The sequence below is a fragment of the Nerophis ophidion genome, linkage group LG06 (genome assembly GCF_033978795.1).
Source record: "Nerophis ophidion isolate RoL-2023_Sa linkage group LG06, RoL_Noph_v1.0, whole genome shotgun sequence".
NCBI lineage: Eukaryota > Metazoa > Chordata > Actinopteri > Syngnathiformes > Syngnathidae > Nerophis > Nerophis ophidion.
The window spans coordinates 54,949,036-54,974,413 of NC_084616.1; the positions used below are offsets into that span (position 1 = coordinate 54,949,036).

General features: G+C 39.2%; 1 protein-coding gene across 2 annotated transcripts in view; it reads left to right on the forward strand.

Annotated features, from left to right (window-relative positions):
• fam120c (family with sequence similarity 120 member C) overlaps window positions 1-25,378 on the forward strand; it is a 59,746-nt gene that overhangs the window by 11,646 nt on the left and 22,722 nt on the right. For both annotated transcript variants that reach the window (XM_061904300.1, XM_061904301.1), the window contains exons 2-4: window positions 5,973-6,219; window positions 6,373-6,455; window positions 24,219-24,347. In XM_061904300.1, the coding sequence (XP_061760284.1) occupies window positions 5,973-6,219; window positions 6,373-6,455; window positions 24,219-24,347 (459 nt within the window). The remainder of the gene's footprint in view (window positions 1-5,972; window positions 6,220-6,372; window positions 6,456-24,218; window positions 24,348-25,378) is intronic.

Here is a 25,378-nt window from a genome sequence, read left to right on the forward strand (position 1 = left end):
ATCAACAACACACAGGAACGCCGCCGGCTTCTCTGGGTCCGAGCTCATCTAAGATGGACTGATGCAAAGTGGAAAAGTGTTCTGTGGTCTGACGAGTCCACATTTCAAATTATATTTGGAAACTGTGGACGTGGTGTCCTCTGTAACAAAGGGGAAAATAACCATCCGGATTGTTATAGGTGCAAAATTCAAAAGCCAGCATCTGTGATGGTATGGGTGTGCATTAGCACCCAAGGCATGGGTAACTTACACATCTGTGAAGGCACCATTAATGCTGAATGGTCCATACAGGTTTTGGAGCAACATATGTTGTCATCCAAGCAACGTTATCATGGACACCACTGCTTATTTCAGCAAAACAATGCCAAGCCATGTGTTACAACAGCGTGGCTTTGTAGTGAAATAGTGCGGGTGCTTTCTTGGCCCGCCTTCAGTCCAGACATGTCTCCCATCGAAAATGTGTGGCGCATTATGAAGCGTAAAATACGACAACAAGACCCCGGACTGTTGAACAACTGAAGCTGTACATCAGGGACGGCGTGGCGCAGTGGGAGAGTGGCCGTGCGCAACCCGAGGGTCCCTGGTTCAAATCCCACCTAGTACCAACCTCGTCACGTCCGTTGTGTCCTGAGCAAGACACTTCACCCTTGCTCCTGATGGGTGCTGGTTGGCGCCTTGCATGGCAGCTCCTTCCATCAGTGTGTGAACGTGTGTGTGAATGGTTAAATGTGGAAGTAGTGTCAAAGCGCTTTGAGTACCTTGAAGGTAGAAAAGCGCTATACAAGTACAACCCATTTATCATTTATCAAGCAAGAATTGTAAATAATTCCACTTTCAAAGCTTCAACAATTAGTTTCCTCAGTTCCCAAACGTTTATTGAGTGTTGTTAAAAGAAAAGGTGATGTAACACAGTGGTGAACATGCCCTTTCCCAACTACTATGGCACGTGTTGCAGCCATGAAATTCTAAGTTAATTATTAGTAGCAAAGTTTGAACATCAAATATCTTGTCTTTGTAGTGAAATTCAATTGAATATGGGTTGAAAAGGATTTGTAAATAATTGTATTCCGTTTATATTTCCATCCAACACAATTTCCAAAGTCATATGGAAACGGGGTTTGTGTATATATATATATATATATATATATATATATATATATATATATAGCTGGCTGTAGGGTTGTACGGTATACCGGTACTAGTATAGTATCGCGGTCCTAATGAATCAAAAACGGTACTATACTCTTTTTGAAAAGTACCGATTTCCCATTGATTGATTTGTTTATTTTTTTTTTACGGGTATGGCAGGTTTACGAGCAGAGAAGGCTGTTCGGCAGCGCACTATCACAGAGTACTTACAAAAAGACAAGGTGTGCAGACAAAAAAGGGAGAATGGACGCAGTTTGGCCTAAATACAGATGATAAAGGTGAAGCTATAACACACAGTTAGATAGATAGTACTTTATTGATTCCCTCAGGAGAATTCCTTCAGGAAAATGTTACGCCCTCAGGAAAAGGTGCTTTAAGACATGGCTAGCAGCGAACATCCATTCGCCGTCGGCAGTGTTTTAGCTACATCTAAATCACTAGTACTCGCCTCCATGGCAACGAATAAAGTGAGTATCTTACACATATCATCCCTGCAGGACAAGGAATAGCTAAACATGCTTCACTACACACCGTAGAAGGATACAACAGCTCACCGGTGTCACCGCTAACAAAAGCTAGCATGTCTGAATGTAAACAAATGCAATGGGTGGATATACTTATGACATCCACTGTAATGATATCAAGTACAATAGCGTCTCTAGTTGGTACTACTATAATTACATCGATATTTTTTATCGTCACAAAATATTTTTTCCTTTTTTTTAAATTCATATTGTTTATAAACTCAGTAAATATGTTCCATTGACACATTATACCTAAATGTGTAGTATCATCCAAAACTAATGTAAAGTATCCAAACAAAATAATACGTGATTATTACATTTTAACTGAAGTGTGGACCGAACATGTTGAAACGGTAAAAATTTATATTAACAATAAATAAACAAGTGAATTAATAATCAATTTTTACAGCCTGTCCTTTATAATTTTGACAAAATAAAGTAATGAGAAATAGCACAATATGTTACTGCATACGTCAGCAGACAAATTAAGAGCCTTTCTTTGCATACTTACTACTAAAGGATAAGTTGTCAAGTATGTTCACTATTTTTGAAGGCCAAAATTGTTCTTCAATTGCAGAAAAAAAACATTTAATTTTTTTTGTTAAGATAAAGCCAGTAATGCCATTTTTTGTGGTCTCCTTTTTTTTGGGGGGGAAAAGTATCAAAATAAGTATTTGAACACCCTGCTATTTTGCAAGTTCTTGCACTTAGAAATCATGGAGGGATCTGAAATTTTCACGGTAGGTGCATGTCCACTGTATTAGAGATAACCTAAAAAGAAAAATCCAGAAATCACAATCTATGATTTTTTTAACAATTTATTTGTGTGATAAAGCTGAAAATAAGTATTTGAACACCAAAATTAATATTTGGTAGAGTAGCCTTTGTTTGCAATTACAGAGGTCAAACGTTTCCTGTAGTTCTTCACCAGGTTTGCACAGACTGCAGGAGGGATTTTGGCCCACTCCTCCACACAGATCTTCTCTAGATCAGTCAGGTTTCTGGGCTGTCGCTGAGTAACACAGACTTTCAGCTCCCTCCAAAGATTTTCAATTGGATTTAGGTCTGGAGACTGGCTAGGCCACTCCAGAACCTTGATATGGTTCTTAAGAAGCCATTTCTTGGTTTTCCTGGCTGTGTGCTTTGGGTTATTGTCATGTTGGAAGATCCAGCCACAACTCATCTTCAATGATCTGACTGAGGGAAGGAGGTTTTTGGCCAAAATCTCACAATATATGGCTGCAGTCATCCTGTCCTTAATACTGTACAGTCGTCCTGTCCCATGAGCAGAAAAACACCCCCAAAGCATGATGCTACCACCCCCATGCTTCACAGTAGGTACGGTGTTCTTGGGATGGTTCGCATCAGTCTTCTTCCTCCAAACACGCATAGTGGAATTATGACCAAAAAGGTAAATTTTGGTCTTATCTGTCCACAAAACTTTCTCCCATGACTCCTCTGGATCATCCAAATGGTCATTGGCAAACTTAAGACGGGACTTAACATGTGCTGGTTTAAGCAGGGGAACCTTCCGTGCCATGCAGGATTTCAAACCATGACGTCTTAGTGTATTACCAACAGTGACCATGGAAACAGTGGTCCCAGCTCTTTTCAGGTCATTGAACAAGTCCTGCCATGTAGTCCTGCGCAGATTCCTCACCTTTTTTAGCACAATTGAGACCCCACCAGGTGATATCTTGCATGGGGCTCCACTCCCATTGAGATTGACCAACATGTTTAGCTTCTTCCATTTTCTAATGATTGCTCCAACAGTGGACCTTTTTTTACCAAGCTGCTTGGCAATTTCTCCGTAGCCCTTTCCATCCTTGTGGAGTTGTACAATTTTGTCTCTGGTGTCTTTGGACAGCTCTTTGCTCTTAGGCATGCTGAATGTTTTGGTCTTACTGATTGTATGGGGTGGACAGGTGTCTTTATGCAGCTAACGGCCTGACACAGGTGCATCTGATTCAGGATAATACAGTGGAGTGGAGGAGGACTTTTAAAGGCGGACTAACAGGTCTTTGAGGGTCAGAATTCTAGCTGATAGACAGGTGTTCAAATACTTATTTTCAGCTGTGTCACACAAATAAATTATTAAAAAGTTTGTGATTTCTGGATGTTTCTTTTTAGGTTATCTCTCATACAGTGGACATGCACCTATCGTGAAAATTTCAGAACCCTCCATGATTTCTAAGTGGGAGAACTTGCAAAATAACAGGGTGTTCAAATATTTATTTCCTTGACTGTGTATATATATATATATATATACTATAGACCACTGGTTTTCTTTTTTGAATACATAATTACCTTTTGGCAGCTTGACAGTTTGAAGCAGTTTTTTAAATAAAGTGGTGATTTAAAAAGTATATTGGTTCAGTTTTTGTCTTTTTAAAGTGCTGTTGAATAAGTATTTAGAATTGTTGAAAATCATACGTATCGACTACTTAAATTCTGGTATCATGACAACATTAGCAGAAGCAATGAGCTTGCTGATGGACAAAATCTGTTTTTTTTTCCAGCTAACTGTTTAGTTTACAAGTAATTTGTGATCTTTATCAGACTCTACTGTAAACGAGCACAGGCCCCAATGTGCAGTTTGATAAAGTGTAAACAAAGAAAGTTGACCAGATTCCGTAAATTAACAAGAAAGTCATAATAACACATGAAAATATGGACGCCACAGGTCAGCATTTTAGTGGGTTTGCGTTGTGGCTGTTGTGTAGAGCAGTGGATCTCAAATGGGGGTACACGTATCGGGTACTTGAAGGTATGCCAAGGGGTGCGTGAGATTTTTTAAAAATATTCAAAAAAATAGAAACAATGCAAAAATCCTTTATACATATATTTATTGAATAATACTTCAACAGAATATGAAAGTAAGTTCATAAACTGTGAAAAGAAATGTAAGAATGCAATATTGGGGCGGCATAGCTCGGTTGGTAGAGTGGCCGTGCCAGCAACTTGAGGGTTGCAGGTTCGATTCCCGCTTGTGCCATCCTAGTCACTGCCGTTGTGTCCTTGGGCAAGACACTTTACCCACCTGCTCCCAGTGCCACCCACACTGGTTTAAATGGAACTTAGATATTGGCTTTCACTATGTAAAGCGCTTTGAGTCACTTGAGAAAAGCGCTATATAAATATAATTCACTTCACTTCACTTATTCAGTGTTGACAGCTAGATTTTTTGTGGACATCCATCCATCCATCTTCCGCTTATCCGTGGTCGGGTCGCGGGGGCAGCAGCCTAAGTAGGGATGCCCAGACTTCCCTCTCCCCAGCCACTTTGTCCAGCTCCTTCCGGGGAATCCCGAGGCGTTCCAAGGCCAGCCGGGAAAGATAGTCTTCCCAACGTGTCCTAGGTCTTCCCCGTGGCCTCCTACCAGTCGGACGTGCCTGAAACACCTCCCTCAGGAGGCGTTCAGGTGGCATCCTGACCAGATGCCCGAACCACCCCACCTGGCTCCTCATGTTCCATAAATATTGACGTTAAAGATTTCTTCTTTTGTGAAGAAATGTTTAGAATTAAGTTCATGAATCCAGATGGATCTCTATTACAATCCCCAAAGAGGGCACTTTAAGTTGATTACTTCTATGTGTAGAAATCTTTATTTTTATATAGTTTTTTCCAAATGGTTCAAGAAAGACCACTACAAATGAGCAATATGTTGCACTGTTATACAATTTAATAAATCAGAAACTGATGACAAAGTGCTGTATTTTATTACTTTGTCTCTTTTTCTCAACCAAAAATGCTTTGCTCTAATTAAGGGGTACTTGAATTAAAAAAAATATTCACGGGGGTACATCACTGAAAAAAGGTTGAGAACCACTGGTGTAGAGGAAGCAAGATGGTGGAAAACTGCATGAGGACGATGAAGAGAATTGCCACTTGCATTACTGCACGCACAAGGCCAAATATGACATAAAATCCACACACAGGTGGCATTGCCATTTAGAGTGCAGTCTTATTTTAAAAGATCAGATTCCAAACAGATTCGGACTACCTCCTGATGTGGCCTAAATCTGATGCAAAAATATCGGATTTGAAATACTTTTAAGCGTTTCGACTGTGTAACTTGAAGGCAATAAAAAAAAATCTCATTTGGTATACACCGTAAACGAAGCCCTTTGTTACTGCAGTTAGCCGTGTAAGTCTTACGGTTGGTCCCACCTTGACTGTCTTTGCATGTTCTTATAAGCTTGCTTGAGTTTCTTCACATTTTCCACAATTTCATTTGTTTGGTGGTCATGGTTACTCCATCCAAAGCTGATCTGATGATATGTCTGATCTGTCTACAGGTTGTACAGACTTTGGAAGATCATCACCAGGAAGTGCTGTCTCTTTACAGAGACTTTGGATTTGCCGGCCTGATAGCTCAGGATTCGGAGTTTGCACTCTGCAATGTACCTGCCTATTTCTCCTCACATGCACTCAAACTTAGCTGGAATGGCAAAAATCTGACAACACACCAGTATCTGCTGTCTGAAGCCGCCAGGCAGCTCGGACTTAAGACTCAGCACCTACCCTGCTTTGCTGCTCTACTGGGTAAGGAGCGGCCCACTCTAAGATACTTTAGCTTGCATGCAACATCAAACAAGCACCCATCGTGCTCTTTGACATATTTTCACTGAAGCACACACGCTTACTTGAGCTGTGCTCATTGACAGAGCAAACATTTGAAAGTCTCTCTTTTTGAAGGAAATCATATTCTGCCTGATGAAGACCTGGCTGCCTTCCACTGGAGCCTGCTGGGACCAGAACACCCACTAGCATCTCTTAAGGTATTGTAACCTATCAGGACTGTACAGTGCGAGTAAACAACCGGTATTTAAACTTATGTGTGTATGTATATGTATATATATATATAAGGTATTCACGTTGGAAGAGGGGTTAGTGCCTCTGCCTCACAATACGAAGGTCCTGCAGTCCTGGGTTCAATCCCAGGCTCGGGATCTTTCTGTGTGCAGTTTGCATGTCCTCCCCGTGAATGCGTGTGTTCCCTCCGGGTACTCCGGCTTCCTCCCACCTCCAAAAACATGCACCTGGGGATAGGTTGATTGGCAACACTAAATTGGCCCTAGTGTGTGAATGTGAGTGTGAGTGTTGTCTGTCTATCTGTGTTGGCCCTGCGATGAGGTGGCGACTTGTCCAGGGTGTACGCCGCCTTCCGCCCGATTGTAGCTGAGATAGGCGCCAGCGCCCCCCGCTACCCCAAATGGCAATAAGCGGTAGAAAATGGATGGATGGATGGATGGATGGATATATATATATATACACATACATATATACATACATACATATGTGTATGTTAGTTTTATAACACTACTATATTAGCATGGGACAGTGGCTAAGACACCAAATATTATGCACACTCCGTGTAGTTATACACAAAATAGAATTAAAATAGTTTGTTTATTCGTGTAACCATAACCATGACCACACAGACTTAATACTGCAGGCCAAAGTGGCCCAAATCAAATTTTTTTGAGATATGATTTTTTCTAGCTGACTGTTTACACTGAATGAAAAATGTCATCAGACTCCAGCGTAAATGTGCACAGGCCCAAATGTGGCCCAATTTGGCCTCGACGTCATTTGCATGCAACATCTTGTAATTGGAGTGTTTTTTCCATGAAAGTAAATGAAAGTAATATAATGGGTGTGCAGTTCCAAGAAAAAGAATGTGAAACCTTTGGGAGTACTTGGATTTCTGCATAAATTGGTGATAAAATGTATTCTGCTCTTCATCAAAGTCACAATAATAGACAAACACTGTCTGCTTAAACTAAGACCGCACAAAAAATATAGGTTTTCATCTTTTTATTGAACACAACCTCACATTGCAGGGTGAAAAAAGTATGTGAACTCTTGGATTTATTATTTACTGGTGGACTTTCCTTCAGCAGCAACAACCTCAACCAAACGTTTCCTGTAGATGCAGATCAGACCTGCACAACAATCAGGAGGAACTTTGGACCATTCCTCTTCACAAAACTGTTTCAGTGCAACAATATTATTGGGATGTCTGGTGTTAATGCCACAGCATCTCAATTTGGTTGAGGTCAGGACTCTGACTGGGCCACTCCAGAAGATGTATTTTCTTCTGTTGAAGTCATTCTTTTGTTGATTTGTTTATGCTTGGTGTCGTTGTGCTGTTGCATTACCCATCCTCTGTTGAGCTTAAGTTGGCGAACAGATGGTCTTCAATTTTCCTGCAAAATGTCTTGCTAAACTTGATAATTATTTTTTCCACTGATAAAAGCATTCCGCCTAGGCCCTGAGGCAGCAAAGCAGCCCCAAACAATGATGCTACCTCCACCATATTTCACAGTTGGGATGAGGTTTTGATATTGGTGTGCTGTGCCTTTTTTCCTCCACACAGCATTGTGTGTTACCTCCAAACAACTCAATTTTGGTTTCATCTGTCCACAGAATATTTTGCCAGTAGTGCAGCGGAACATCCAAATAGGGCTGGGCGATATATCGAATATACTTGATATATTGCGGGTTTGTCTCTGTGTGATATACAAAACCAGAATTAGAATCAGAAATACTTTAATAATCCCCAAGGGGTAGACTGTTTCTAAGAAACACAAGAAAACTTTCAATCTAAGGCTGGGCGATATATCAATATACTCCATATATCGCGGGTTTTTCTCTGTGCGATATAGAAAATTTCTATATCGTGATATTTGAGTATACCTTCTCACGCAGTTGCTTTTAGCTGCGGGCATTACACTACAGGTTTTTCTCACTCTTTCTTGTCTGTTCTTCTCACAGAGACATAAAACAAGCCACCTTCTTACATACGTCACATACTGTCACGTGTGCAACCTCATACGCCCTCGCCGAACAGACAGGTAACGGCATGGGTAACGTTAGTGTAGCCTGTATGTTACTTAAGTAAAGCACTGTACAAATATTAAGTAAACAATGAATTATATAACTGGGCTAGATCAGAAGAAACTAAATTCAGCTCTAGGAATGGAGAGTAATGAAGACTGAACACAGGTTTTAAGTTTAAATGGTACCAAATTATATTAAAGAATTATAGGAAAAATAAACAACAAACAGACATGTGAATTCGAATGGCCATTCACATTTTCAACATAAATTACAGAACGTTCAATATGTACAATGTGATACAGTACTTGATTCAGTCCTGGTTTTTACCAAGAATGGTATAAGCGCAACACGACAGTTCAATAAACGACTTTGCAAAGTCCACATTGTGGTGGCAGTGTCCAGAGGGGTTTTAGTGAAGGTAAAAGGGTAAATGTGAAAGTTCAGGAGGACAGAAATGAACTTGTTGCGTTTATGGAATACCAAAGGGGGAAAAAAAGTGCGGCTGCTGAGGAGCCTCCTACCCGCCCGGGGCTCGGTTGGGTGGATTCAGTTCGGTTGGTTCGGTTCCAGGCATAAAGCTTCAGACTCTAGTTCAGGCTCTAGCTCGCCATCCAACATGGCCTGTACAACAAGGGCAGGACCAGTCAATTTTCCAGTGCGCACACACAAATTACATTCAGATTCTAAATACTAAATAATACTACTGTATTCAAATAGCAAGTATATTTCTTAATATTGTACAATAAATAATTCATGAATCCAATTAGAATAAATAATATAATAATTGTTATACCAAAATATTAATTCTCTAATATTATCAAAATGTACCCATTTCATCCACAAATGAGGTGCATAGCAGACAGTGGTTCACTGGACTACATCATAAAATGCATTGGATGCATAGCATTGATAACCATCAAACAATTAACACAACCCAGAAACAAATCAGACAATTGTTGACAGTGCTAACGTTTCATTCAGTTGACTATTTTCAGAGAAACAGGCATATAAGTAGATGCTAACAGCTCCATTCAAAACGAATGTAGCGGCTAAGCTACACAGATGCAACTCACCAATTCCGCAGATAAATCACACTTAAACACTCTCGCACGACGACCCATGGCTTTAGTAGTTGGCTCCTGCAGTTCGACATTATTATATTTCAGTTAAAAGCTTAGTTAATATTTAAAGTGTCAAAACCGAGTCACATACCTGCAGCATCGTCCCTCTCGCTCTTCCTGGAAGCAGCCCACTACTGGATTTTATGCTTCCCGCAATAGGTCACGTGACCGCGTGACGTAATGACGCACACAAAGACACGAAAATAACTAGGATATTTAATTGGGATTTGAAAGGTTATTTAAATAGAAAGGATATTTGAGTAAAATTATATTTAAATAGAAACATATATAATTAGAAATAATATTCCCTGGGGTTTTGAGAGGATATTTAAATGAGGATATTTAATGGGGTTTTGTCACCCAGGTTACATCAGTTTTGGTGCTAGTGGCAATGCGAGAGAAACTGGTAACAAATTAAGGAACCATTAATTTCCAAGAAAAACAGCAGGGAGTCCATCGTCTTGCGGTGGTTTGGCTTCAAGTGGATAGATGGTGAATAAGTGTGCGCCAAAAACGTTGCTACAAAAATTGGCACCACTGCTAATGTGTAGCTTCATTTGAAAAGTCACCCGCTAGAGAATGAAGAGTGCTTGAAACTCTGCATGTCAACATCTCTATTCGGTGCCACACCCACAAAATGCCCAAGAAAGAATTTCCACATCAACTGCATATGAAAAAAATGTTGACTGTGTCCTGGCTCCAAGCACATCTTGGAGAAGTTTTTAGCCTAGGGGTTCACTGTGAATGTTTACATGTTTTGTTCAATAAAAAGATGAAAACCTATAATTTTTTGTGCGGTATTAGTTGAAGCAGACTGTGTTAGTCTATTGTTGTGGCTTCGATGAAGATTAACATTTTTGATGACCAATTCGTGCAGAATTCCAAGTAATCCCAAAACGTTCACATTGGGGCTGCGAATCTTTGGGTGTCCCACGATTCGATTCAATATCGATTCTTGGGGCCGCGATTCGATTATAAATCGATTATTTTCGAATCAACGCGATTTTTGATTCAAAAACTATATTTTTCGTATTCAAAACGATTCTGTATTCATTAAATACATAGGATTTCAGCAGGATCTACCCCAGTCTGCTGACATGCTAGCAGAGTAGTAGATTTTTTTTTAAAAGCTTTTATAATTGTAAAGGACAATGTTTTATCAACTGATTGCAATAATGTAAATTTGTTTTAATTATTAAACCAACCAAAAATATGACTTATTTTATCTTTGTGGAAATATTGGACACAGTGTGTTTTTAAACTAATGAGATGCGATGCAAGTGTAAGCCACTGTGACACTATTGCCAGTTCCAGCTCGTGGTGCCCAAGACCAGACTTAAGCCCAGGGGAGACAGGGCCTTCTCTGTGGTCGGCCCTAAACTCTGGAACACTCTGCCCCTCCATGTTCAAACTGCTTCCACAGTGGAGTGTTTTAAGTCTCGTCTTAAGACCCACTTTTATTCTTTGGCTTTTAACACTACGTGAGTTGTGTGGTCCTCTGTTCTCTGTTGTCCTCTGTGTTTTTTATACACTTTGATTTCTATTTTACTGTTTTAATTGATTTTACCCTTTAAAATAGTTTTTAATCATATTTGTTTTTATATTGTTTTTATTGGTTTTATATTTATTTATTTTTGGTTTTTATTCAGTCATTTGTGGAGCATAATATATATATATATATATATATATATATATATATATATATATATATATATATATATACTTTTTTTATTCTATTTTATTTTATTTTTTTACAATTGTTTTTAACTTGGCTGTGCAGCACTTTGGAAACGTTATTGTTGTTTAAATGTGCTATATAAATAAAGTGGATTGGATTAGATTGGATATTGTGCTGTTTTTTTATTTTTATAAATGTCTAATGATAATGTCAATGGGGGATTTTTAATCACTGCTATGCTGAAAATATAACTAATATTTGTTCTGTTGTTGATAATATACATTTTTGTTTCACTACTTTTGGTTTGTTCTGTGTCGTGTTTGTGTCTCCTCTCAATTGCTCTGTTTATAGCAGTTCTGAGTGTTGCTGTGTCAGGTTTGGTTTTGGAATTGGATTGCATTGTTATGGTATTGCTGTGTATTGTTTTGTTGGATTGATAAAAAAATATATATATTTTTTTTAAAAACGAGTGTCGATTCTGAATCGTACAACGTGAGAATCGCGATTCGTATTCGAATCGATTTTTACTCAGACCCCTAGTTCACATACTTTTTCTTGTAACTGTATATAGTGTAATATATTTGGTAGAGTTGTAATCTTTTTATGGCTGTTAAGTAGAGGAAACACAGACATTATTGTGGATCTACGGGAGCTTTACATGTAAGCAAATGCGCCACAGCGTCAATTCCGGTCTTTCAACATCAAAATATATATTCATATACTGGATGTTGTGATGAAATATCCATTCCCGCTGGCGACTGCGTCTGTCCGGCGCACACAGTAATATAGCTCGCCCAAAGTTGGCGAAAAAAATCACAATCAAGTCACATTGCTTTTAGACCGTAGTAGTCACATTTGAAAGGATCAGATTCCAATCGGATTCAGGACTACCTCCTGATGTGGTCTGAATCAGATGCCAAAAATCAGATTTGAAGCACTTTGGAGCCACGCTGTCTGAAATTACAGCATGATCTAAGACAATATTGTCTGTGATAATAAAAAATGTAAATGGTCAATTATGTAAGGCTCACTGAAACAAATGTCTTGCTTCCCTTATTAGATTACTATTGTCTTTAAATGTGTGCTGTCATGATGCCATTAATCATATTTATTGGTGAATTATGAATTATTGTTACAAATAATAGTGCAGTTTATATACCAGGGGTGTCCTTTATCACATTTGACCACATACTGTTAATCATTTTTATCCATACTCTACTGTGCTTCCGAGACTGTCGTGTACTACTTTGTAGTCACAATAAGTTCCATTTTTTGTTCTATGATTATGACTACTCTGTTTATGTGTTGCAGTCACAGGTCATTACAAAAATACAATATAATGAAATGAATAACAACGGAAACCGTTGGCTGCACGGTGTCGTAGTGGTTGGCATTTAGGGTACACAATCAGGGCACCAGGGAGAACTGGGTTGGAATCAGACCTGTGTGTAGTTTGCATTTTCTCGCCGTGCGAGTCTGGGTTTTCGCCTCCAAAAGATTTAACGGGTAATAGATAGTACATTTTGCTTTTGTTGAGTTATTGTGTATTATTGACTTTTTTTTTTGCTTAAACAATCAGGGCTGGACAATTAATCAAATGTGAATTTCGATTATGGCTCCACACAATCATAAAAATATAATAATCGTGAAAAAAACTATTATAGGCAGCGCTATGTGCATGCAAATTTCGGAGCTGTGAAACTGATGAGGAGAAAATTTGTGATAAAAAATAGCAGGTCTAGCAGAAGTTTGGGATCTCATCACGGTTACAGCTTTTAATTTGTCACAGCGCTAATAAATGATCACTAAACTCAACAAAATAAGTAAGGCATATGATTTCCGCTTTTAAAAAAACATCGGGCACAGTCCTATAATTGGCCAATAAAATGGAGTCCACTGATAAACGCAAATTAATATCAGGGAAATTGATATAAATGTGACTGAATTTCTGTTATCGTGAGGACAGGGAACATTTCTTCGAAAAAAAATTTGTATGGGGAGGGTCACTCACCCCTTGAACATGTTCTAAACTAAACAATGTCGAGGCGGCCATTTGAAACAGCGGCTAAACTACGATGCTAAAGCTAGCAAGAACAATCTATACACCTACAACACGTCTCATCTGCTTGTGTTGTTGTTATCGACATCATCAGTGAAACATTAATGTACAAACAGTTGGACAGAAGCCGCAACTCTTTATTATTAACTATTTTATTTTTAAATATAACCAAGTTCTTTCTTTACTCGTCAAGATAAGAACAGCAGCACAGCACACGTCAACCCTTCACAGTAATAGCCCGCTGCGCCTCATCCTGTCTAAAGGTTTCAAAAAGTACATTACACTAACATAATGTACTCAAAGCACTTATTGATACATTTACAGTTTTTATGCTTTGACCTAAAATTTTGTTCAAAATTGTCCATAGATGTATTTCACCAATAAATATTTTTTCATGTACTGTAATTAAGAAACATTTTATACAGTTTACTTGCACAAAAGCATACACTCTATGGTGGTAAAATAAGTGTGAAAGGTAAAAAAAAAAACTGAATTAAAACAGAAAAACTGAATTTTGTTGTTTTTATATTGCTAGTGTTATTTAAATGTAGTATTACTATTATTAACAATATTTTACTTCTTCTGGTTTATTTGTTACTAATTTTATATCTTTTTTTTTTTTAATATTTAAAGTTGAGTTTCGGTGGTACCAAAGTCACGTTTTCAAATTAATTAAAAATGTATAATTAATTGGGATTGCAATTCTCAATCAAAATAATCGTGATTATTATTTTTGCCATAATGGTCCAGCCCTACTGTTATATCACTTTCAATAAATACATGGAACATTTTGAGTTATTACTGTACATAGTGCTGGGCGATATGAACCGAAACTGATAATGCGGTATTTTTAGTCCGAATGGCAGTATACGTTATATAACGATATCTTAAAAAAAACGTGCAAAGTGCTTAAGGTTGACTAAGTGCTCTATTGCTAGATAACCCTTGTTGAGATTACTCAGATTTTTTTTTGTTTTAAGTAGCAACGTTATGGGTTGTTTATTCGTAAGTAATTAGTTAGGCGATACTACGTCAAAGCAGTTAGGTTTATAGTAGGGCTGGACGATATATCGATATAAACGATATATCGCAGGTTTTTCTCTGTGCGATATAGAAAATGACTATCGTAATATTCGATTATATGTTCTCACACCGTTGCTTTTAGCTGCGTGCATTACATTACTGGCGTTTCTCACTCCTTCTTGTCTTCTTCTCACTGAGACTGAAAACAAGGCCGCCTTGTGTACATACGTCACATACTGTCGCGCGTCTAGCGTCATATGCTCTCGTCGAGAGCTAACGTTAGCATGGCTAACATTAGCTGAGGCAGGTCGAGTTGCTTTTAGCTTCGGGCATTACCCAACAGGCATTTCTCACTCCTCCTCGTCTCTCATTCTGACGCATACGGAAAACAAGCCCGCCTTCTTACATACGTCACATACTCTCGCGCGTCTAGCATCAGAGATCTCGCCGATCAGAGAGGTAGCAGCATGGCTAACGTTAGCTGAGGCAGGTCGAGCGAGCAGAGCTTGAGACCATACAAGAGAGAGAGATGGTCCGAAACTTATCACAAATGGAGTAAGAACAATAAATGCCCAAAATAAAGAGCAGGGGATCCATCATCTGGCGGTGGTTTGACTTCAAGTGGGAAGATATTCAGCAGACAACAGCAATATGCAAAGTATGCAGCGGAAGTGTTACTACAAATAGGTAGCAACACTATTAATGTGTTCTTTCATTTAAAAAGTCACCCGTGAGAGAATGAAGAGTATTTAATAAATACAGTTTTGGCCAATTGACTTAGTTGTGATTTCCCTCTCTGCATGAAAGTTTAAAAGTAGCATATATGAATGCAGTATGAAGAAGAATGTTTTAATGTAGACACATAGAATCATCATACTGCTGTGATTATATGCATCAAGTGTTCATTCAAGACCAAGGCAAAATATTGTAATATATATCGTATATCGCAATATGGCATAAAAATATCGCAATATTAATAAAAGCCAATATCGGCCAGCCCTAGTTTATAGCCTAATGCTTGTTGTCGGTGATAGACGGAGCTTATACTTGCTCACTGTGGTGAAAGCCGCTGGCTGGCAATTTTAAAACTATTCTTCAACCACCCAGCCGCTATATTACAATCTTGGAGAGAGGCACTTTTAAACCGAGGTGTAGCTAAACATTTGGCACACCAAACGAGCAGTAGAGAGGCGCTATTGCTAGCTGTTGCGCTAAGTCGCTAACAGATTAAGGCAACCTTCTCAGTTGACGCTGGACGCCGAGATGAGGGGTCGCATTTTCTTTCGCTCCTGCTCGGGAATACAATCTACCGCTCGGATGATACCACACTTCCTAATTTTTCTACTGTGGATCACGGATTTATATTTGAAACCAAAACAGTTACAATACCCCTTTTGAAAATGAGAGGCGTGAACGAGAAATGGACAATCACTGCAATATCTACCTCCTCGGTAACTCATCGGCGAAGCACCTGGGCTTCGGAGGTAATGTGATCCACTCATGCCTCACAGCGGATTGGAACAGAAGAAACAAGCCCCTGACTGGAAGGATAGACCGAAGATCTACAATTTTCCTATTACTTCTTCTCTCAGGAGACACTGAACTAAACCCTGGACCAATAACCACCCGGTTAATGTTGTCTCGCCTGGCGAAGCCTAGCAATGTTGTTGCTAACGATGCCGAGGAAGCTACCGTAGCTGCGGGACCTCGTCTGAGCTATGCTAAAAACATTGCTCTCCACCTACGCCAACTCTCACTTGTTCATCACCACACGAGCTCACCTGCGTTCCAGCGGTCGGCGGCACGACGGAGGACTTCACCCCGATCATCCGTGCAGTTGGCGGCCCGGAGACGGAGGAATGATAAATGGGTTGTACTTGTATAGCGCTTTTCTACCTTAAAGGTACTCAAAGCGCTTTGACACTACTTCCACATTTACCCATTCACACACACATTCACACACTGATGGAGGGAGCTGCCATGCAAGGCGCTAACCAGCACCCATCAGGAGCAAGGTTGAAGTGTCTTGCTCAGGGCACAACGGACATGACGAGGTTTGTACTAGGTGGGGATTGAACCAGGGACCCTCGGGTTGCGCACGGCCACTCTCCCACTGCGCCACGCCGTCCCGGAAGACAGCTCAGACACCGGTGAGGACAGCGACTCGGCGGCGGACGGTGTAATGGCTTTTGACGACACCCTGGCCGCCATTAAAGTCGGCAGTGCGGATCTCCCGAAACCCTGAGGGTCATCGCCGCGTCACCTGGACCCCCCCACAGATATTCAACGCAGAGATGTGCCTGTCTTCAAATCTTACAGCAAGTTCTGTAATCTGCACGTTCTCTCCCAGCTAATAACACTCCCCACACGGGTGTGTGATTCCACCCAATCAACCATAGATCTCATCCTCACATCAGACCAGCATAATATAAAAAATAGTGGGGTCATGATCTGTGGTCTTAGCGACCACTATATAACCCTCTGGACGTGCAAAACAAGTAAACCTAAAGCCAATGGCCACATAACAACTCAATCCAGATCCCTTAAAACATACTCCAGTGATAATTTCAACCTTAAATTAGGTGAGTGGAACTGGTTCCCTATGCTCACGAGCAACCTGGTTGAAGATGCTTGGGATGGCTTCAAAACAGCGTTCCTAGCGATACCAAATGATATGGCTCCTGTGAAAACAGTCAGGATCAAAGCCCGCTCTGAACCATGGATCAATCCAGACCTATTAGCTGACATAAATTTATTTATTTTTTGTTTTTATTCAGTCATTGGTGGTGCATAATATTGTTTTTTAATATTGTTTTTAACATGGCTGTGCAGCACATTGGAAACGTTCTTGTTTAAATGTGCTATATAAATAAAGTGGATTGGATTGATTGATTAAAGACAGAGACAGAAAATACTTCGAATACCAAAAGTGTAAAACCAAAGTAAATAAACAACCCAATAATAATAACCTCAAATCACTCCTTTCAACGCTCAAAAAGCAAGGCAATAAGTTAAGAAATAAGACAAACAACCTGACCAAATCCTTAAAAAAAAAATTATATCAAGGACAAAATAGTGGAAAACACAAATAAGCCACGTGAGCTCTGGACAATTCTCAACAACCAGCTTCCTGGATGCAGCCAGAAACTTAAAACCAGACTCACTAACATCAACACAAAGGAGGGTGACTCCCTCATTACGGACAAAATGGAGGTAGCAAGCAGACTTAACACCTTTTTCACCAGCATAGCCACATTTCTCGTTAACAAGATGTCCCATCACTCTGGTCGCTTTGGTGTAGAAAACATTAAAACCTTCTACAGAAAGCTAGGAGTAACCAACAACAATTTCAAATTACAAATGGTCTCAGCTAACGAGGTGCTTAATAAATTGAGCGTGCTCCACCCAAACAAGGCCACCGCCTTTGACAATATCCCCTCCAGATTCCTCATGGACTCTGCCACCACCATTGCCCCAATAATCACACATATAATAAACCTCTCAATCAAACAAGGCCAAGTACCCAATGATTTCAAGATAGCAAGAGTAACCCCTCTTTATAAAAAAGGAAGCAAATTAGAACCTGGTAACTACCGACCTACAAAGTTTATGAACAGGTGGATAGATACCTTGCTACTAATAAACTAATGTACGAATTCCAATCCGGCTTCAGAACTAACCACTCCACTGACACATCTCTTCTCCATCTGACCGACCACATCAAACATGAGGTGGATACGGGCAAATACTGCGGCATGGTCGTGCTGGACATTCAGAAGGCCCTTGACACCGTTAACCACGCTATACTGTTGGATAAGCTCAGAGCAATTGGATTTGATAAAACCTCATCGAGCTGGATGCAATCTTACTTGGAGGGGAGGAAACAGGTGGTAGAGGTGAACGGCACCGTGTTCCCTCCCCTCTCAGTAAGCTGTGGAGTCCCCTAAGGCAGTATACTAGGACCTTTTCTGTTCCTAATATATGTAAATGACATGTCATCAGCATGCGAGTCTGATGTGTTTCTGTCTGCGGATGACTCGGCCCTGCTGGTATCCGGCAAGGACAAGTCACAGGTGGAACAAATCCTCAGTGCTGAACTCCTTAATATTTGCACCTGGGTCATTGACAACAAGCTATCCATACACTTAGGTAAAACGGAATCCATCCTATTTGGATCCCATATCAACCTTAAGAAAGTCAGTGACTTCACTATAAAAGTGGGTGACATTGTTATCACCAGGAGAGATGAGATCACCTACCTAGGTTCCATGCTAGAGGCTTATCTTTCCTGTGATAAAATGGCAATCAAGGCAGGGGCGTCACTAGACCTAATACTGTACTGGGGCACAAATAATTCATGTGAGCGTGCAAAGCGCGCAAGCAAAAACAGTTTTAGCACTTATTTATCATAAAAAATACATAAATAGTGCTTTAAACCATGAAATCATATCAGATTATGTTGTATGGATCTTTGATTAACCACCTGAAATTAACTAATGCATTTGACCTACTTGTGCACTTTTTTACTCCAGACTTCTAAACTGCTACTGGTAAAAGCAAAAACGAAGAGCAATGAATCTTTTTGAAATATATATTGCAGTAATCACCTGCAAATTTAACATCTACAAAAGTAAAACATAAAATAAAGCACCCCTACATCTCTGGGTTCTTTTATATTATTTAATTACCATTTATGGCAATGTGGCTAATCCTATTTCAGATACACAAAACTATAAAATATACACAAAACAATAAAGCCACAGTAGTAAAATAAATAAACAACTGTTGTGTGTCTGTTCAGGGAATCATTTTCTGAGAAGCAAACTAACGTCTCGTTTTCATTTTTGCAAAGTGGTCAGTCACTCTGGACAGACATGGAAATATTACAGTAACTGTTATACAGTTGACCAGTGGTTCCCAACTGGTGGGTCGTAACATAAAAGTGGATTGTGTGTCATTTTCAGTGAGTCGCAGTCAGATGTGTGCATGAAAAAAAAAATTTAGGGAGAAAAAAATCAAATTGTGGCAACCAAACCAGATATTTATTGCCATTTTTCTAGTAACTATTAGTGAGTATTTTAGCAAAAGGCAAACCGACTAACAAGTTGGAGGAAGACTCAGGACAGACATGGAAATAAATTTTTTTTAAATCTAAATGGGGCAACAAAACCCAATATTTTCAGCCATCTTTCTGAAAACAAATACAGAAATGTTACTATTTTTTCTGGAAACAAAACCAGATGCTTTAGCTGTAGCCATTTTTCTGGTGACACAACAAGATTATTTTAGTCAAAGTCACACCGATTAACAAGACAAGTCTACTGTGCTATTTTTCTGTGAAATAAACTTGAATGATTTAAAAAATTTGGCTCACGACTTGATATGGAAAAATGTTTTTCTTCCTGAAGATAAAGCTAGGCGAACATACTTCTACAATGCTAAATATTTCCTGTGGTGTACCTCAGGGATCAATACTGGGACCTAAATTATTCAATCTCTATATAAATGACATTTGTAAAGTTACAAGAGATTTAAAGTTAGTATTATTTGCGGATGATACAACAGCCTTTTGTTCAGGAGAGAACACACAGTGGATAATACAAATAATAACAGAAGAAATGAACAAATTAAAAAAATGGTTTGACAAAAACAGACTATCATTGAATCTCAGTAAAACTAAAATAATGCTATTTGGTAACAGTAGAAAAGAAAGTCAAACACAAATACAAATAGACGGAATAGAAATTGAAAGAGTAAATGAAACCAAATTTCTAGGTATAATGATTGATGATAAATTGAACTGGAAATCTCATGTAAAAAATATACAACATAAAGTTGCAAGAAATACATCAATAATGAATAAAGCCAAATATTTTCTAGACCAAAAATCACTTTATATTCTCTACTGCTCACTAGTGTTACCATATCTGAGTTACTGTGTAGAAATATGGGGGAATAATTACAAAAGTACACTTCATTCACTAACAGTGTTACAAAAAAGATCAGTTAGAATAATACATAATGTTGGATATAGAGAACATACAAACCCTTTATTTATTGAATCAAAGATACTGAAATTCCACGACATAGTGGAATTGCAAACAGCTAAGATTATACACAAAGCAAACTATAACCTGCTTCCCAAGAATATACAACAATTCTTCTCAACAAAAGAAGAGAAATATAATCTTAGAGAAAAATGTAATTTAAAACATTTGTATGCACGTACAACACTTAAAACCTTCAGTATATCAGTATGTGGAATTAAATTATGGAATGGATTAAGCAAAGCAATCAAACAATGTACTAATATGATCCATTTCAAGAAACTCTTCAAACTGGAAGTGTTAACAAAGTACAAAAATGAAGAACCATGATAAACATTCTGATTTTACTCACACATTCATTTTCAAAGTAATCTGATTTATCTCATCGTATGGATTAAAATTTAAGCAATTATTTATTTATTTATTTATTTGTATTGTGATTACTTATTACTTATGGAGTATACATTGTGAATACATTGAGAACAGGAAGTGAACAAAAGTTTTAGCAACTGTTATGTAAAGAAAAGGGGTAGGATTAAATAAGCTCTGCTTCTTCCTCCTCCTTTTCGAACATGTTGGAAAGAGAAACTGGAAATTGTGATGTATCATGTTGTATGCTTGCATGTTCGAAATAAACTCAAACTCAAACTCAAACTCATTTGAGAAGCACTCAACTCACACATGCTTACCATGAATTGATTAACGTCGACCCCGACTTAAACAAGTTGAAAAACGTATTCGGGTGTTACCATTTAGTGGTCAATTGTACGGAATATGTACTGAACTGTGCAATCTACTAATAAAAGTATCAATCAAAAGTATCAAAATCATCATTGATGCAGAACCAGCAGACAATAACCAACATTATGTTTCATGTTCATTGGAAATTCGCTCGACAGCTCGTACAGCAAATTAATATATTTGTCTTGATACAAGGAATAAGGTTAGCTAACTTAGCATCAACTTAAGACAATGATGTTGCCTAGCTAGCTAGGACTTCACTTACATCTCTCATTCCTGCTGCTTCTTTTCTGCTCCGGGCGAATAACTTTCTTAAATCCATCTAGGAGTTACAGTTTGAGTCAAATCAAAATCAAAATAATGTAATTAACAAATTGTTGTTGGCTAACGTCACCTACCTCACGCAGTGATTCCCATCCTCTCTTTCTCTCTCTCTCTCTCTCTCTCTCTCTCTCTCTCTCTCTCTCTCTCTCTCTGGCTCTCTCTCTCTGTCTCTCTCTCAACCGAAGTCTCGATCCACACGTGAATCATTACCATATTAAGTAGCCATGTGCTCATTGTTACTTGGAGTGAATACAGTAGCAATCAATTACCATACTAAGTAGTATGTCCGCTGTTGTCTATGTTATGTAGACTTAAAACTCTGAAGCGTTTTTTTTATTGGTCAAATTTTTACTGGGGCACTGCAGGTCAACAGTGGGGCACGTGCCCCAGTGAAATATGTCTGGCGACGCCCCTGAATCAAGGTAATCAAAGAGGTCAACCAAAAAACGAGATTCCTCAACAGAATCTCCTCTCTGGTCAACAAAAGCACCTTGAAAATTCTAGCGGGAACCCTCATTCAACCCTTTTTCGATTAGGCTTGCACCTCCTGGTACCTCAGCACCTCCAAAACCCTCAAATCTAGACTCCAAATATCCCAGAACAAGCTAGTCCGGTTACTTTTAGACCTCCACCCCAGATCACACCTCACTCCAACCAACTTCTCCAAAGCGGGCTGGCTCAGGGTGGAGGACAGAGTAAAACAACTTGCACCGAGCCTAGTCTTTAAAATCCGCTACACCTTCCTGATACCGAAGTACATGTCTAACTATTTCCTTAACAACCGCCATAACCACAACACCAGGGTGAGCTCCACAAACCACGTTAAACCCAGATTCCGATCTAACAAATGTCTTAACTCATTCTCTTTCTATGCCACATCAATGTGGAATGCACTCCCAACTATGTAAAAGTGCATCTCTATCCTCCTTCAAAACCGCTCTAAAACAACACCTCCAAGCAACTTCAACCCTTTACTAATACCCTCCTCCATTCACATTTCATCTCCCCGGAATGTAAATAACCTAATGAAAATAATCAAATGTATTTCTAATGTATTTACTTGTTCTTATGCTATCTGAACTCACTATGTTCTCTGCTCGCTGCACATATCCTACTAAGTCACACCTACACTGTCCATTTGTCTGTTGATGCAATTGTTGATGACTGAAGTACTGATATCATCCCAAGCTCCTCATCCCACCCCCCGGACTGTAAATAATGTATATAATTCAATGTATATACTCTGATGATTAACCTGTGTGATGACTGTATTTTTCTGATAGTATATATTTGTACCATGAATTGATTAACGTGGACCCCGACTTTTTGGTTATTTACCAAATTTAGAAACAATGGCATAACATACATATACACACAGGGTCCATTGCCAGGGTTAATGTGGTCAACATAAATAAAATAAAAACTAAATAAGATAAGGCTCAGAATGGTTTCTTAACAAAACCTTTCTACACATAAAGTGGTGTTTTTGATTGATTGATTGAGACTTTTGTTAGTAGATTGCACAGTACAGTACATATTCCGTACAATTGACCACTGAATTCTAACACCCCAATAAGTTTTTCAACTGTTTAAGTCGGGGTCCACGTTCATCAACACCGCCCGCCGTTTTTTTTGGACATGTTCCATAAATAAAAGAGGGCACTTTAAGTTGATGATTACTTCTATGTGTAGAAATATTTATTTATAATTGAATCACTTGTTTATTTTTCAACAAGTTTTTAGTTATTTTTATATCTTTCTTTCCAAATAGTTCAAGAAAGACCACTACAAATGAGCAATATTTAGCACTGTTATACAATTTAATAAATCAGAAACTGATAACATAGTGCTGTATTTTACTCCATCTCTTTTTTTCAACCAAAAATGTTTTGCCTTGATTAGGGGGTACTTGAGTTAAAAAAAATGTTCACAGGGGTACATCACTGAAAAAAGGTTGAGAACCACTGTGTTATGAGAGTAGCGTATGTGTGTGTCTGGCCCTTTAATATGTGACAGCATGTGACGTCAGTGAGTGTGTGGGCGAGCGAGCTGAGGGAGCTTAGCGCGAGTGCGGTTGGTGTTTTGTTGGATTGGCTTTGTGCAAGACCTCAATAAAGCCAGAATTTGCAACTAATTGCTGGACTCTTCATTTGCCCTGGAGTCCGGAGCTGTGGAGACCCACTGCCGGGTAGAGTGAAGGGTTTTGCCCCCGAGAATACATCAGCCCTGGAGGAGTGTCTCCCCTGGACACTCTTGGAGCCGGAAGCAGGAAAGGTGCAACACATGTTTGACGTGTTGTCAGAAGCAGCTGCTGAACAATTTGAGCAAACCTCCGTCCTCCATTGTTGTATCTCGCAGCCAAAATGTTCCCAAACGAGAGATCTTAACGAGGCAGGAGGGTCTTCCAGCTCTGGCATGTTGTCCTAGCCCGGTCGCTGCTAGCATGTGTACTCGTTCGGTACACCTCCGAACCGAACCGAAACTCCCGTACCGAAACGGTTCAATACAAATACATGTACCGTTACACCCCTAATATTTACCAATGATTTTGAAAATTATAATTAAATCAAATCGTAAGATGCCAAGGGGTTATACTCCTAATACATTGCATTGCTTAAACCTCTGAAATTAGGCTTACACTAGACTGAAATAAAACTTTAAAATAATACTCTTTCCAACTAAATGCATGTCTTCTTGTATCTCAGGTGCGGGCTCATCAGTTGGTGCTGCCACCCTGTGAAGTGGTGATTAAGGCTGTGTCAGAGTACGTCTCCTCCATCAAAGACCTTGGAAATCTAGACGCCATCGCTAACGATGTCTTCAAACAGTCACAGGTGGGCCATGTTCACTAACAATAATGATTTGGCAGCATCTTTGACTAGCTAACCTGTCAAAAGTTCTTAAAAATCCCAAAGATAGAATGGTGTAACATTCCATACCCTACCAAACTTTTGTTTGAGTTTCAAGATGTATTATTTAATGATTGGCTTGATGGTAATTGATTGCTGCTGGCTTAATGAATATTATTTGCTGCTGTAGCAACTTGATGGTCGTCTATGTCAGTGGGTGCTGTTAAGAGAGCAGCACTCTAAGCAGAACAACCAAATTACATGAACATGTCTTGTTGCTGTTTCCAAATTGTGTAATAAACCAACAAATTACTGGGTTGCAAATATGTGACCAAGAGGCACCTGTGGGTTTCATTTGAGGGATAAACTTTCAATTTCTCCTGTTGAGCTATGCAAATGTCAGAGTACTATAAGGGTTTAGAGTCCAATATATACTGTAAATCAATCAATCAAAATTTATTTATAAAGCCCTTCATCACAAGTACCTCAAAGGGTTTCACAAACCACAACGACATCCTCAGATATGAAACCACATCAGGGTGAGAAAAAACTCAACCCAATGGGAACAATGAGAAACCATGGGAGCGACCGTAGATGTGCGTGGACCCGTTTCATAATGTGAGTCCAGCAGAGGGATCCTCTGTCGTGTAGACAAGTCGGCAGCGTAGAGTCGTCACCAACTGATGCATAGAAGAGTGGTCCACTTCTGGTCATGACTTGGAACAGTTAGCGCATCCTCTGTGGAAACTGATCCGTGGCTACCTCATAACCTCTCCATGAAGGAGAGGGAGGCAGAGCAGAAAAGAAGCAGCAGGTCAACTGTTAAAAAAAAAAAGTTTAAATATACATGCCAGACTTCATCAAAAAAAACTCAATGTGGTGGACTGGTGCCATACATTCTAAGGAAGAAATTAATGCTTTTGTATTATTTTGTCACCAACACTTTCTTTCTACACTTCCAAGGAGTAAAAGTCGAAAAGTATGGAGACACTCATCATCTGGATTGCTGTTTTACT